Raw genomic sequence first — 13,646 nt, forward strand, 5'->3', positions numbered from 1 at the left:
GCTATACAGGCAAAGCATACCATTCATAGAGAAGGAAAGGAGAGGGTGCAGAATGTAGTGTTACAGTCATAGCTAGGGTGTAGAGAAAGATCAACTTAATGCAAGGTAGGTCCATTCAAGAGTCTGACAGCAGTAGGGAAGCTGTTCTTGAGTCGGTTGGTACGTGACCTCTTTTTCCCGACGGAAAAAGGTGGAAGAGAGAATGTCTGGGTGCGTGGGATCCTTAATTATGCTGGCTGCTTTGCATAGGTAGTGGGAAGTGTAGACAGAGTCAACGGATGGGAGGCTGGTTTGCGTGATGGATTGGGCTACATTCACCATCTTTTGTAGTTTCTTGCAGTCTTGGGCAGAGCAGGAGCCATACCAAGCTGTGATACAACCAGAAAGAATGCTCTCTATGGTGCATCTGTAACAGTTGGTGAGAGTCATAGCTGACATGCCAAATTTCCTTAGTCTCCTGAGAAAGTAGAGGCGTTGGTGGTTCACCATTTTTAAGATATTATGGGGGAGAGAAAGGGTAGATACAGAAGAAATACTTGTTGTGGTTGAGGAGTGTAATGTTCAATTATTCAGTGTCTGATTACATGTGTCTTTTGACTGCTCTCTGCTCTCCTAGTCAAGCCTGGGTGTGGTGACTCTGAAGAGTAACTAAAGCTGGGGGAAGAGCGAGTTGCTAGAAGCATGGAGGAGACATTTTGAAGCATTGATTGAAATTCCTGTTACACAGGTTGAAGCTGGTGAATCTTCTCCGCATTGCTATGAGACATATCAAATATACAACAAGGAGTCAACAACGAGAGAGCACAGTCAAAATGTTAGAGAGAGACCTTTCAGGAGTGAATTGTGGAGACACTTCTTCACACAATGGTGTAGAAGTTTAAAACTCTCTTCTGTAAATGACAATTGATGCTGAATCAGTTTTTAAAGTTAAATCTGAGATTGATAGATTCTTGTTAACCGTGGGGATGCACGGTGGCACAGTGGTTAGCACTGCTGCCCCACAGCACCAGGGATCTGGGTTCAATTCCAGCCTCGGGTCACTGTCTGTGTGGAGTCTGCACGTTCTCCCCGTGTCTGCGTGGGTTTTCTCCGGGTGCTCCGGTTTCCACCCACACTCCAAAGATGTGCGGGTTGGGTGGATCGGCCATGCTAAATTTCCCCTTAGTGTCCCCAAAAGAGAAAACACTGGAAAATCTCAGCAGGTCTGGCAGCATCTGTAAGGAGAGAAAAGAGCTGGCGTTTCGAGTCCAGATGACCCTTTGTCAAAGCTGAAAGGCAGAGAAAGTGGGAGATATTTATACTGCAGAGGGAGGGAATGAAAGATGAGTCATAGCCACAGAAACCAAGGGGAAAGACTGCTAATGGCAGCCCATAGAGAGAATAGAAGGTGTGAATGGCCAAACGGCAGAGAAGCTGAAATCAGAGGGTAAACTGTGAAGCTGTGAGGGTAAGCTTTTGTTTTGCCCCTTAGTGTCCCAAGGTGTGCAGGTTAGGGGGATTAGTGGGGTACAAATGTGGGGTTAGGGCCTCTCTGTTGGAGAGTCAGTGCAGACTTGATGGGCTGAATGGCCTCTTTCTGCACTGTAAGGATTCTATGATTCTTCTATGATTTCGTTGGATGGTGGATCAGGCAGAATGGGCTAAATGACTTCCTCCAGTTCCTACATTCTTAAAGGACAATGGGTGATATTGGTGAAAGAGGGCACGCTCAGTTATAAAAGCCTTAAAACATCCATTTTACACTTCCTTCAAATATTAAACCTGCTTCTACTCGGTAACCAGGTGACGCCTGTCCCTTAAGTTGTCTCCCTTTTGCTTTACAGATATCATGGTGCAGGAGTACGTGAGGTATGGGGCCCTGGACATGTACTTGAAGAAGAACCGAAACAAAAGCTGTGTCAACATCAGCTGGAAGCTGGAAGTTGCGAAGCAGCTTGCCTATGCCATGAATTTCCTGGTACGTGTTGCACCATGTACCACAGCAGCAGTCGCATATCTCGCTGTGGGATCCACAACTCACAGCTCTATTTCCGAATGATTGTGAGCTGTCGTGTTGCGTATTGGGCCGAGGGTTAACGCAATGTTCTGATGCACCTCCGAGGAGTTCAAATCCACCGTTGGCTTGAAGAATCCCCTCTCCCCGGTGGCTGCAATGTTCTGAGAGTCAGGAGTAAAAATGATGAGTAACAAAGCCATTGTGGGCAGGATGAGTAATTAGGAATGGGATGTTGTGAAAGGCGCTATATAAATGAAAGTTCTTTCCTTATGGACAAGTCATGAGTTGACCTGGTTGAATGGCCAAGGGGATGTTAATCATAGAGATAAGATTCAAAGGGTGGGATTTTCCAGCCTCACTTGCCCCCAAAACCGGAAACTCGCACCTAAGGTTAACAGACATTTGCATGGTCTCCTCCCCCCTCCCCCCCAACCCATGTTACAATTCCCAGCGGGACAGGAACATTCCCCGCAAAGTGATTGGTAGGTGAACCCAAGATGACACATGGAATGGGTGATTAGGATTTGTAATACACTGAAGGGCGGCACGGTGGCACAGTGGTTAGCACTGCTGCCTCACAGCGCCAGGGACCCGAGTTCGATTCCTGGCTTGGGTCACTGTCTGTGTGGAGTTTGCACGTTCTCCCCATGTCTGCGTGGGTTTCCTCCGGGTGCTCTGGTTTCCTCCCACAGTCCAAAGATGTGCAGGTTAGGTGGATTGGTCACGCTAAATTGTCCCTGAGTGTCAGGGGGACGAGCTCGGGTAAATGCACGGAGTTAGAGCCTGGGTGGGACTGTGGTCGGTGCAGGCTCGATGGGCCAAATGGCCTCCTTCTGCACTGTAGGATTCTATAATTCTATGATTCTATGATAGGGTGGTGGATACAGATTTGCAATATACTGATCGCGTGGTGGATGTGGATTTCTAATACACGAATAGGATGGTGGTTACAGATTCAACAGCAATCTTTAAAATGGAATTGGATAAATACTTTAACGAGCAAAGAATTGCTGGGGTATGGGGAGAGAGTAGGGGAATGGGACTAACTGGATTGCTTAAGAACTAGCATATAATTGATGGGCCAAATAGCTGCCTCATGTGTGAACTATTCTATGATTCAATGATTCTAAATTGATCCACTGCGGTTGCCTCTTACAAGGAAGCCATTGATATCAGATAATTGGTTTGATCTCCACTTGATCTCCTCCTTCAGAAGGCCACACCCGACTCTTGTTCCATTAAAGCACCCAATGAATTGATAAAGCTCTACCTCCTTTCTTTATTCTGCTTTCCATCATTTTTAACCCTCCCTGTGACCCACTGGGTCCATCTGTCACCTGTTCCAGGCGGTCCTTTATCACACTGCTTCCCTTTGTTCTGCCATTTACACACCCTGATCTTTCTCTACACCCTAGCTGTGACTGTAACACTACATCCTGCACTCTCTCCTTTCCTTCTCTATGAACGGTATGCTTTGTCTGTATAGCGTGCAAGAAACAATACTTTTCACTGTATCCCAATACATGTGACAATAACAAATCAGGGCGGTGCAGTGTTTAACACTGCGGCCTCACAGCTCCAAGGGCCCGGGTTCAAAACCGGCCTTGGGTCACTGTCTGTGCGGAGTCTGCACGTTCTCCCCGTGTCTGCGTGGGTTTCCTCTGGGTGCTCTAGTCCAAAGATGTGCAGGTTAGGTTGATTGGCCATGCTATATTGCTCCTTAGTGTCAGGGGGATTAGCAGGGTAAATACGTGGGGTTACGGGGATAGGGCCTGGGTGGGATTGTGGTCGGTGCAGGCTCGATGGGCTGAATGACCTCCTTCTGCACTGTAGGGATTCTATGATTCAATTAATCTAAATCAAATCAAAGATCTCTCAATGGCCGCTATCAGCACACTTCTTAGCTGCACTTACTGGCATTTACACTCCCTGTCATTCTGTCCATGACATCTTTGTCAATCTGCCTCTCTATCCACCTCTACTGCTCCACCCCACCCCCCACAACAGTATAAATCTCATCCAACTTCCAGTTCTCTTCAGCTCTGACGAAGCGTCATCCAGACTCGAAACGTTGGCTCTATTCTCTCCCCACAGATGCTGCCAGACCTGCTGAAGTTTTCCAGCATTTTCTGTTCTCGTTTCAGATTCCAGCATCCAGCAGTATTTTTAACTTGTTGAAGTTGTTTCTAAGGCTCAGTCTCCCTTCCTCAATAGCCTTTCCCTATCATGGATCGCTGCTCTGAGCAAAGAAATGTTTCCAGGCTAAAAGCAGAATGCTGCGGGATGCTGGAATCTGAAACAAAAACAGAAAATGCTGGAAAATCTCGGCAGGTCCGGCAGCATCTGTGGGGAGAGAATGGAATCAACGTTTCGAGTCTGGAAGACTGTTGGGTCCATTCATTCATTTGAAGAGTCGAGAGGACCACACTAGTACGAGTTTTGAAATGGTTTTCTTTTATTGAAAATAACTTAAAGAATTAACATGACAATAGCAAAAACGTGAACTTGCAGACTGGATTCTCGACCACACCCTCTACAAAAAAAACACACCGAAATGGACGGAATCTAAACTGAACTGAACTGAACTGAACTCACACACTCTAAAATCCAAAATATATTTCAACCCTTATCTTGTTATTGGAAGTGTCCTTCACATGCTGTCTTCAACTAGAAAAACAATCCTTGCAGCTGCTGTGGTGGGAAACTGTTGTTTGCTTGCACTGTGTACCCTTCAGGAATGCAGTCAATGTTTAGCTAACCCATCATGCCTTCTGATGCTACATGTAGTCAAGTTGGCTTCAATGGGTCAGCTTAGCCCAGTTAGTTAACCCCTACAGTCTAGCATTGAAATATAATTGTGCATGGGCAGAACCATCTTAAAATGAAGTATTTGCATAGACTGAAGCAAACAGGGCTAAGCATACACACACTCCCTCAATGACCCTTCGTCAGAGCTCAGATATTTCATTAGATACTTTCAGGCATCTATTCTGTATTTTCCCTCCGTTTCTGCTCTCATTCACCCTCTAAGCCTGGAAAGTACTCTGTATCCGGTCTTGTTTGTATAACCCTCTGAAATCTCCCTCGCTGAGGAACCATCAGATTGTCAAGAGTGCCCTTCCCCAACCCAACTACCTCCGACCCAGTGCTGAGGATTCTGCTAACGTGAGGCCTTCACCTTCACAGGAGGACAAGCACATTGTCCATGGCAACGTCTGCGCAAAGAATGTCCTGCTGACACGTGAAGGAGACGCAGTGACCGGGATTCCTCCTTTCATCAAACTGAGTGACCCTGGAGTCAGCATCACGGTCCTGCCAATTGAAGGTAAGAGGATTGGGGAGATTGGCCTGAAATTCACAGCAACCAACAGGTTGCTTTTTTTATTGGTGGAGAGGAGTTTGCCCGTCAAGGTGAGGAATGCTGGGGAAAAGAATAATATCAGCGAACTATCGGGGCAGGGCCTATTCAGTTAATGGTAGGGCGTTGGGGAGAGTTACAGAACAAAGAGATCTCGGGGTACATGTTCATAGCTCCTTGAAAGTGGAGTCACAGGTGGACAGAGTGGTGAAGAAGGCATTCGGCATGCTTGGTTTCATTGGTCAGAACATTGAGTACAGGAGTTGGGATGTCTTGCTGAAGCTGTACAAGACATTGGTACGGCCACACTTGGAATACTGTGTGCAGTTCTGGTCATCCTGTTATGGCAAGGATATTATTAAACTAGAAAGAGTGCAGAAAAGATTTACTAGGATGCTACCGGGACTTGATGGTTTGAGTTATAAGGAGAGGCTGGATATACTGGGGCTTTTTTCTCTGGAGCGTAGGAGTCTTAGGGGTGATCTTATAGAGGTCTATAAAATAATGAGGGGCATAAATAAGGTAGATAGTCAACATCTTTCCCCAAAGGAGTCTAAAATTAGAGGGCTTAGGTTTAAGATGAGAGGGGAGAGATACAAAAGCGTCCAAAGGGGCTATTTTTTCACACGGTGGGTGGAGAGTGTCTGGAACAAGCTGCCAGAGGTAGTAATAGAGGCGGGTACAATTCTGTCTTTTAAAAAGCATTGAGACAGTTTCATGGGTCAGATGGGTATAGAGGGATATGGGCCAAATGTGGGCAATTGGGACTAGCTTAGTGGTAAATACTGGGTGGCATGGACAGGTTGGGCCGAAGGGCTTGTTTCCATGCTGTAAACCTCTATGACTCTAATATGACAGGTGTGTGTTGATGCCCTTTTGGAAGTAAATTCAAGCAAAGCCTGGATGTGGGGATTGTTGCTGGCGGGACTGGCACTTATTGCCCATCCCTATTGGTACACGAAAAGGAGAGAGTGAGCCTTCTTCCCGAATCGCTGCCCATGTGGTGAACGTGCTCCCATTGTAATGCTAGGTACAGTGATCCCGGGCCTAGACCCAGCAATGAAGGAACGGCCATCTCTGTCCAAGTTGGGATGGTGCTGGATTCAGAGGGGAATATGGGAGGGGGGGTGTTCCCACGCATCCGGTGCCTGTGTTTCCTTCGCCGGTGGAGGTCGTAGTTTTGGAAACACCTCATAACTAAAGGTGAGGCTGACGTGTGACCTCCCTCTCTCTCTGCAGTACGAATCGACAGGATTCCCTGGGCTGCCCCCGAGTGCATTGACCAACCCAATCATCTGGCTGTGGAATCGGACAAGTGGAGCTTTGGGACAACGCTGTGGGAGATATTCAGTGGGGGAGACCTTCCTCTCTCCAGCATGGAGCCGACACGGGTATGGAATCATCCTCTTTTAGCTGGTCAACATTTTAATAGATCTCGTTCCGCAGCTATTCAACAGCAAAGAATTACATTGTGCAACACTGGGAGAGATCGAGAACACAAATTGGCCATTGTAGCCTTTTAAGGATAAGAAAATCCAAAGCCCAAGTTATCATATCATTCAGAATAGCCAGCTCTTGTATATATTCAAGGGAATAGCAAGATTTTATATATCAGAGGGAAATAACGGACATGGGCGGGAATTTCCGGCTGCATTCACCCCGGAACCAGAAAATCCCACCCGTGGTCAACACACCTTTCCGCGGCTGTCCCTCACCCACTCCAATTCCCATGGCAGGCGGAACAGGAAAATTCGTCCCAATGTGTATTACAAAGATATTAGTCCCCGTTATGTTATAGGGAATAGCGTCCCCTGTGAATGCTATTGGAAACAGCAGATATTATGTACGTTGTATAGAATAACAGACTCTGTGTATATTACAGGAAACAGCATTTATCCTGTGTGTTACTTACAATGGAGGGGCAGCCCCTGTGTATGTTACAAAGAATATTAGAATACTGTGCGCAAATACTACTTATTCCTTCAGTGTTTCTTCAGTCTTTGTGCCTTCCCTCTTTCTTTTTTCTCCCTTTTTAACAAATTAAGTGGGATTCTCCGGGACACATTGTCTGCAAGAATGGAGCATTTGGTGTCCCAGCCAAAACTCCATTCACTCTCAGTGGCACCGGATAATCCCAGCCACAAGCGAGGATGGAGCAGTTAGGCTGTGGTTTCCATTCCACTCTTGCTTCATGCTGGGGTACAAACCACACTTTCCAATCCCACACAGGTGCCCAGCATTCGTACGCAAGTGTAATCACTGAACGTTTACGGTTGCCTAATTGGGGGAGGTAGCGTGGCCCTTGAAGGCTGGGGGGGGTCATGGGGAGGGGGGGTGTGGGGTGTGTCCCAAGGGCCACGTAACCTGCGAGGACCCAATGGATCACTTTGGTAGGAAACTGAGCCAATCAACAGGAGGGCAAGGACCATGGATCAAGGAGGGACTGACAGAAGGAACCCAGGAGTCCAGAAGAGCAGTTGCACTTGTAGTCTAATCTTACCTTGTTATACCTGTACATTTTTTTATTCATTTGTGATTTGATTTTGGTTTGATTTGATTTATTATTGTCACATGTATTGGTATACAGCGAAAAGTATACAGTCAAAGCATACTGTTCATAAAGAGGGAAAGGAGAGAGTGCAGAATGTAGCGTTACAGTCATAGCTGGGGCATAGAGAAAGATCAACTTAATACGAAGTAGGTTTATTCAAAAGACTGATGGCAGCAGAGAAGAAGTTGTTCTTGAGTCGGTTGGAACGTGTCCTCAGACTTTTGTGTGTCTTTCCTAACGGAAGAAGGTGGAAGAGAGAATGCCCGGGGTGCGTGGGGCCCTTAATTATGCTGGCTGCTTTTTCGAGGCAGCAGGAAGTATAGACGGTGTCAATGGATGGGAGGCTGGTTTGAGTGATGGACTGGGCTTCATTCATGACACTTTGTAGTTTCTTGTGGTCTTGGACGTAGCAGGAGCCATACCAGGGTGTGATACAACTGGAAAGAATGCTTTCTATGGTGCATTTGTAAAAGTTGGTGAGAGTCATAGCGGACATGCCAAATTTCCTTAGTCTTCTGAGAAAGTAGAGGCGTTGGTGGGCTTTCTTAACTATTGTGTTGGCATTGTGGGACATGGGCATCGTTGGCTGGCCAGCATTTATTACCCATCCCTAGTCGCCCAAGGGCAGTTGAGAGTCAACCACATTGCTGTGGCTCTGGCCAGACCGGGTAAGGACAGCAGATTTCCTTCCCTAAAAGTCATTAGTGAACCAGGTGGGTTTTTCCTGACAATTGACAATGGTTTCGTGGTCATTCGTAGATTCTTAATTCCAGATCTTTTTTATTGAATTTGAATTTCACCATCTGCCGTGGCAGGATTTGAACCCGGGTCCCCAAAACATTAGCTGGATTTCTGGATTAATAGTCTAGCGATAATACCACTAGGCCATCACCTCCCCCTAAATAAGAACATAAGAACATCAGAACTAGGAGCAGGAGTAGGCCATCTGGCCCATCGAGTCTGCTCCGCCCTTCAATAAGATCATGGCTGATCTTTTCGTGGACTCAGCTCCACTTACCTGCCCGCTCACCATAACCCTTAGTTCCTTTATCTATTCTTGCCTTAAAAACATACTAGTTGGCAATATGATGATGATTTCTATGAAAGCCTTTATAGTTAAAGGAATTGCCCTCGATCTATTACAGTATCACTCGGGCAATGTCCTGATGTAATATCTACATGTATCATACATTCCAAGAGGGCTCCCTAAAAATAAACTCGGAGAAGGACCCCGGCTGATTTTGCTCTATTTCTGATTTACCCGAAGCTTGCCAAGGTCAATGAATGAACCTCTATTCCAATAGAAGGACTTGAATTTACATTGCACCTATCATAGCCTCAGGATTACTCAAGTGTCTTACAGCAAATGAGGTTTAGTCACTGTTGTAACGGACCAAACACAACAGGCAAGTTGCACACAGCAAGATCCCACAAACAGCAATGTGATAATGGTCGGACAATCTATTGTGTGATCAATATAAACCAGGAGAATTCCTCTGTGTCTAAAATAATACCATGGGATCTTTTACATCAATGTTTTAAGTTTATTTATTAGTGTCACCGGTAGACTTACAGTAACACGGCAATGAAGTTACTGTGAAAATCCCCTAGTTGCCACACTCCGGCACCTGTTCGGGTACAGAGAGGGAGAATTTAGCATGGCCAATGCACCTAACCAGCACGTCTTTCAGACTGTGGAGGGAAACCAGAGCACCCGGAGGAAACCCACACGGAGAAATCGTGCAGACTCCGCACAGACAGTGACAGTGAATCGAACCCGGATCCCTGGCACTGTGAGGCAGCAATGCTAACCACTGTGCCATCGTCCACCAGTGATAGGATTGTACAGAGAGGACCTCAGTTTAATATGTCATCTGAAAGTCAGCAGCTCTGACAGTGTGGCCTTCCCTCAATACTACACCAGGAGTGTCAGTCTAGTACTCAGATCTCTCAAGTTGGGCTTGAGCCCATAACCTTCTGACTTGGGGTGGAGGATGGGGGGGGGGGGGGGTGAGGCTTGGGGTGGCAGCGAGTTACCTATTGAGCCACAGCAACTCAATGGACAGCAGGATTGAATCAGCCTCTCATCCATTGACTCTGTCTACACTTCTCGCTGCCTCGGCAAAGCAGCCAGCATAATTAAGGACCCCTCGCACCCCGGACATTCTCTCTTCTATCTTCTTCTGTCTGGAAAAAGATACAAAAGTCTGAAATCACATACCAACCGACTCAAGAACAGCTTCTTCCCTGGAGTTTGCGCATTCTCCCCATGTTTGCGTGGGTTTCCTCCGGGTGCCTTGGTTTCCTCCCACAGTCCAAAGATGTGCATGTTAGGTGGATTGGCCATGCTAAATTGCCCAAGATGTGTCGATTAGGGGGATTAGCGGAGTAAATATGTGGGGTTATGGGGGATAGTGCAGGTGGGTGGGCCAGGTTAAAATGCTCTGTCAGAGAGAGTTGGTGTCGACCCGATGGGCCGAATGCCCTCCTTCTGCACTGTAGCGATTCGATGATTCTGCTGTCATCAGACTTTTGAATGGACAGACCTTATATTAAGTTGATCTTTCTCTACATCCTAGCTCTGACTGTAACACTACATTCTGCACTCTCTCCTTTCCTCCTTCCCTATGAACGGTATGCTTTGTCTGTATAGCGTGCAAGAAACAATACTTTTCACTGTATCCCAATACACAGTAAGAAGTGGAGCAGCACTCTGAAAGATTGTGATTCCAAATAAACCTGTTGGACTTTAACCTGGTGTTGTGAGACTTCTTCCTGTGCCCACCCCAGTCCAACGCCGGCATCTCCACATCATGGCTTTCACTGTATACCAATATATGTGACAATAATAAAATCAAATCAAACCAGACCTTGCCACAACTAGCTCAGGTGTGGACTAATTATTAGATTTCCGACTGGGAGAATTTTCCCTTGACCACCCAGGCAATAATCTGTTGAAGCAGATCAGAGGCAGACTGTAGAAGCTGCCAGAAAACTAAACCACCGGGGCGGCGGGGGCCATGATTTGTAATGATGTTTTATTAGGATTGTTTTTTGCCCTGTGTGTCATACAGAAGCTACAGTTTTATGAAGACGGCCTTCAGCTTCCTGCTCCCAGGTGGACTGAACTTGCCACCCTCATCAATCAGTGCATGAACTACCTGCCCTACCGGCGGCCATCGTTCAGAGCGATCATCAGAGAACTCAACCGACTGAACACCTCAGGTAACCGGCTTTGGAAATCGGTACTCAGCACTCCCTCCACACTGTCCCCATCAACACTCTCAGAACAGGTACAGCATGGGGTTAGATACAGAGTAAAGCTCCCTCTACACTGTCCCCATCAAATACTCCCAGGACAAGTACAGCACAGGATTAGATACAGAGTAAAGCTCCCTCGACACTGTCCCCATCAACACTCTCAGAACAGGTACAGCACGAGATTAGAACAAAGAACAAAGAGCAAAGAAAATTACAGCACAGGAACAGGCCCTTCGGCCCTCCAAGCCTGCACTGACCATGCTGCCAGACTTAACTAAAACCCCCTACCCTTCCGGGGACCATATCCCTCTATTCCTGTCCTATTCATGTACTTGTCAAGATGCCCCTTAAAAGTCACTACTGTATCCGCTTCCACTACCTCCCCCGGCAACGAGTTCCAGGCACCCCTTACTCTCTGTGTAAAAAATCTGCCTCGTACATCTCCTTTAAACCTTGCCCCTTGCTCTTTAAACCTATGCCCCCTAGTAATTGACTGTTCCACCCTGGGAAAAAGCTTCTGACTATCCATTCTGTCCATGCCTCTCATAATCTTGTAGACTTCTATCAGGTCACCCCTCAACCTCCGTCGCTCCAGTGAGAACAAAGCAAGTTTCTCTAATCTCTCCTCATAGCTAATGCCCTCCATACCAGGCAACATCCTGGTAAATCTTTTCTGTACCCTCTCCAAAGCCTCCACATCCTTCTGGTAGTATGGCGACCAGAATTGAACACTATATTCCAAGTGCGGCCTAACTAAGGTTCTATAAAGCTGCAACATGACTTGCCAATTTTTAAACTCAATGTCCCGGCCGATGAAGGCAAGCATGCTGAATGCCTTCTTGATTAGATACAAAGACCCCATCAAACACTCCTTGACTGCAAACCTTTTGGCTTCGATAGGTTGCCATTGATGAATATTTGGTTCCAAATCAGCGGCAGTTTGACAGTTCAGCTGAGCTTCTATTGAGACTGAGAAAATTAATTTCACAAGATCCTTAAAACAGAGATTTATATTTCATCAGTGTAGGTTAGAATTGAACTAGGCTGTTGAGGTGAAAGGTCAGAGTTTAAGCCTGCATTAACCCCCAGTGCTGTATTTCTTTGCAGACTATGAACGGCTCTGTGACCTCTCACCCAGTGACCTCCCCAGTACTGACGGCTTCTGGCGCTTTGTTGACCTGAGGAAACAGGATGACCCCAGTTTCTTTGAAGAGAGGCATCTGAAATTCATCTCAGTGTTGGGCAAGGTATTTGCACTGAACTCAGCAAGGAATGAAATGGAGGTGGAGGAGGAGAGGGTGAGATGTGAGCTTGGAGGTCACCTCTCAAACATTGGCCTGCGCTGGGTTTGTTGATCTCAGCTCATTTCCATCGCTCCCTTCAGTTCCTCCGAATGTCTCTGCAACAAGTCTTTGGAAGCAGAAGTCCCTTCACCAAAATCCCTTTATTTACAATTCTAACAGCAGTACAGAGTGCTCGCAGTCAGCAGTCTACCTTCGCGAGTAACAGAGGAACTGACACTCCCGGTTAAATACAAGGCAAAGATTGGCCCATCAGTTGACTTCTTAATCAGGGAGTTCATACTCCGGTAGGCCAACCTCAATGGCCTGATTGAAGTCATTACAGTCTCAAAGAGCTTTACGGTCAATGGGTGGAATTTTCCCAGCCCGCCCGCCCGGGGAATCGTAGCTGGTGGGACAGGACCATGCAAAGGTCCATTGACCTCAGATGGGATTTTCCAGTCTTGGGGCAAGCATGGCTGGAAAACCCTGATTCAGCTTGGAAATTACTTTGATTTGCTTTGATTTGATTTATTATTGTCGCATGTATTAGTATTGTTTCTTGCGCGCTATACAGACAAAGCATATCATTCATAGAGAACGAAACAAGAGAGTGCAGAATGTAGTAGAGTTTAAAAAAATAAGAATGAAGTTTTAGAAGCATAGAACGAGAGTAAAAGATAGAATTGGAAGGTGTGCTGGGCACAGCTTGCAAGAAGTTGCCTCACTCCGGCGCCATCTTGGTTTCTTTAAACATAGCAGCCATTTTGTGTCCATGACAGCAATGAGATAAATGACCAGGTCATTCACTTTAATGGTGTTGGTTCAGAGATTTACAGGAAGATGGTGTTGTGATGATGATTTCAATCCAGTGGCCCAGGCTAATGTTCAGTGGACACGGGTTCAAATCCCACTGTGACATCCAGTGCAATTTGGATTCAATTTTAAAATCTGGAATGTAAATCTATTCTATGTAATGGTGACCATGGTCAAGATTTCCGGGCCCAGAGTGGGGTCTCCCTGCATCGGATACAGCAAGACATTCAAATCTCCATCAACTTTGGTGGAGTCTGGCCGGGGAGAGGGGCCAGAAAATCCCAGTCTACCACAACTATCATCATCATAAGATCATAGAATCCCTACAGTGCAGAAGAGGCCATTCAGCCCATCGAATCTGCAAAGACTCTCTGACAGAGTATT

General features: G+C 46.5%; 1 protein-coding gene across 6 annotated transcripts in view; it reads left to right on the plus strand.

Moving 5' to 3' along the window:
• LOC144479655 (tyrosine-protein kinase JAK2-like) overlaps positions 1–13,646 on the plus strand; it is a 126,657-nt gene that overhangs the window by 90,294 nt on the left and 22,717 nt on the right. For all 6 annotated transcript variants that reach the window (XM_078198643.1, XM_078198641.1, XM_078198644.1 and 3 more), the window contains exons 14-18: positions 1,824–1,957; positions 5,183–5,321; positions 6,594–6,745; positions 10,980–11,130; positions 12,274–12,413. In XM_078198643.1, the coding sequence (XP_078054769.1) occupies positions 1,824–1,957; positions 5,183–5,321; positions 6,594–6,745; positions 10,980–11,130; positions 12,274–12,413 (716 nt within the window). The remainder of the gene's footprint in view (positions 1–1,823; positions 1,958–5,182; positions 5,322–6,593; positions 6,746–10,979; positions 11,131–12,273; positions 12,414–13,646) is intronic.

Source organism: Mustelus asterias, chromosome 26, assembly GCF_964213995.1.
Source record: "Mustelus asterias chromosome 26, sMusAst1.hap1.1, whole genome shotgun sequence".
Classification (NCBI taxonomy): domain Eukaryota; kingdom Metazoa; phylum Chordata; class Chondrichthyes; order Carcharhiniformes; family Triakidae; genus Mustelus; species Mustelus asterias.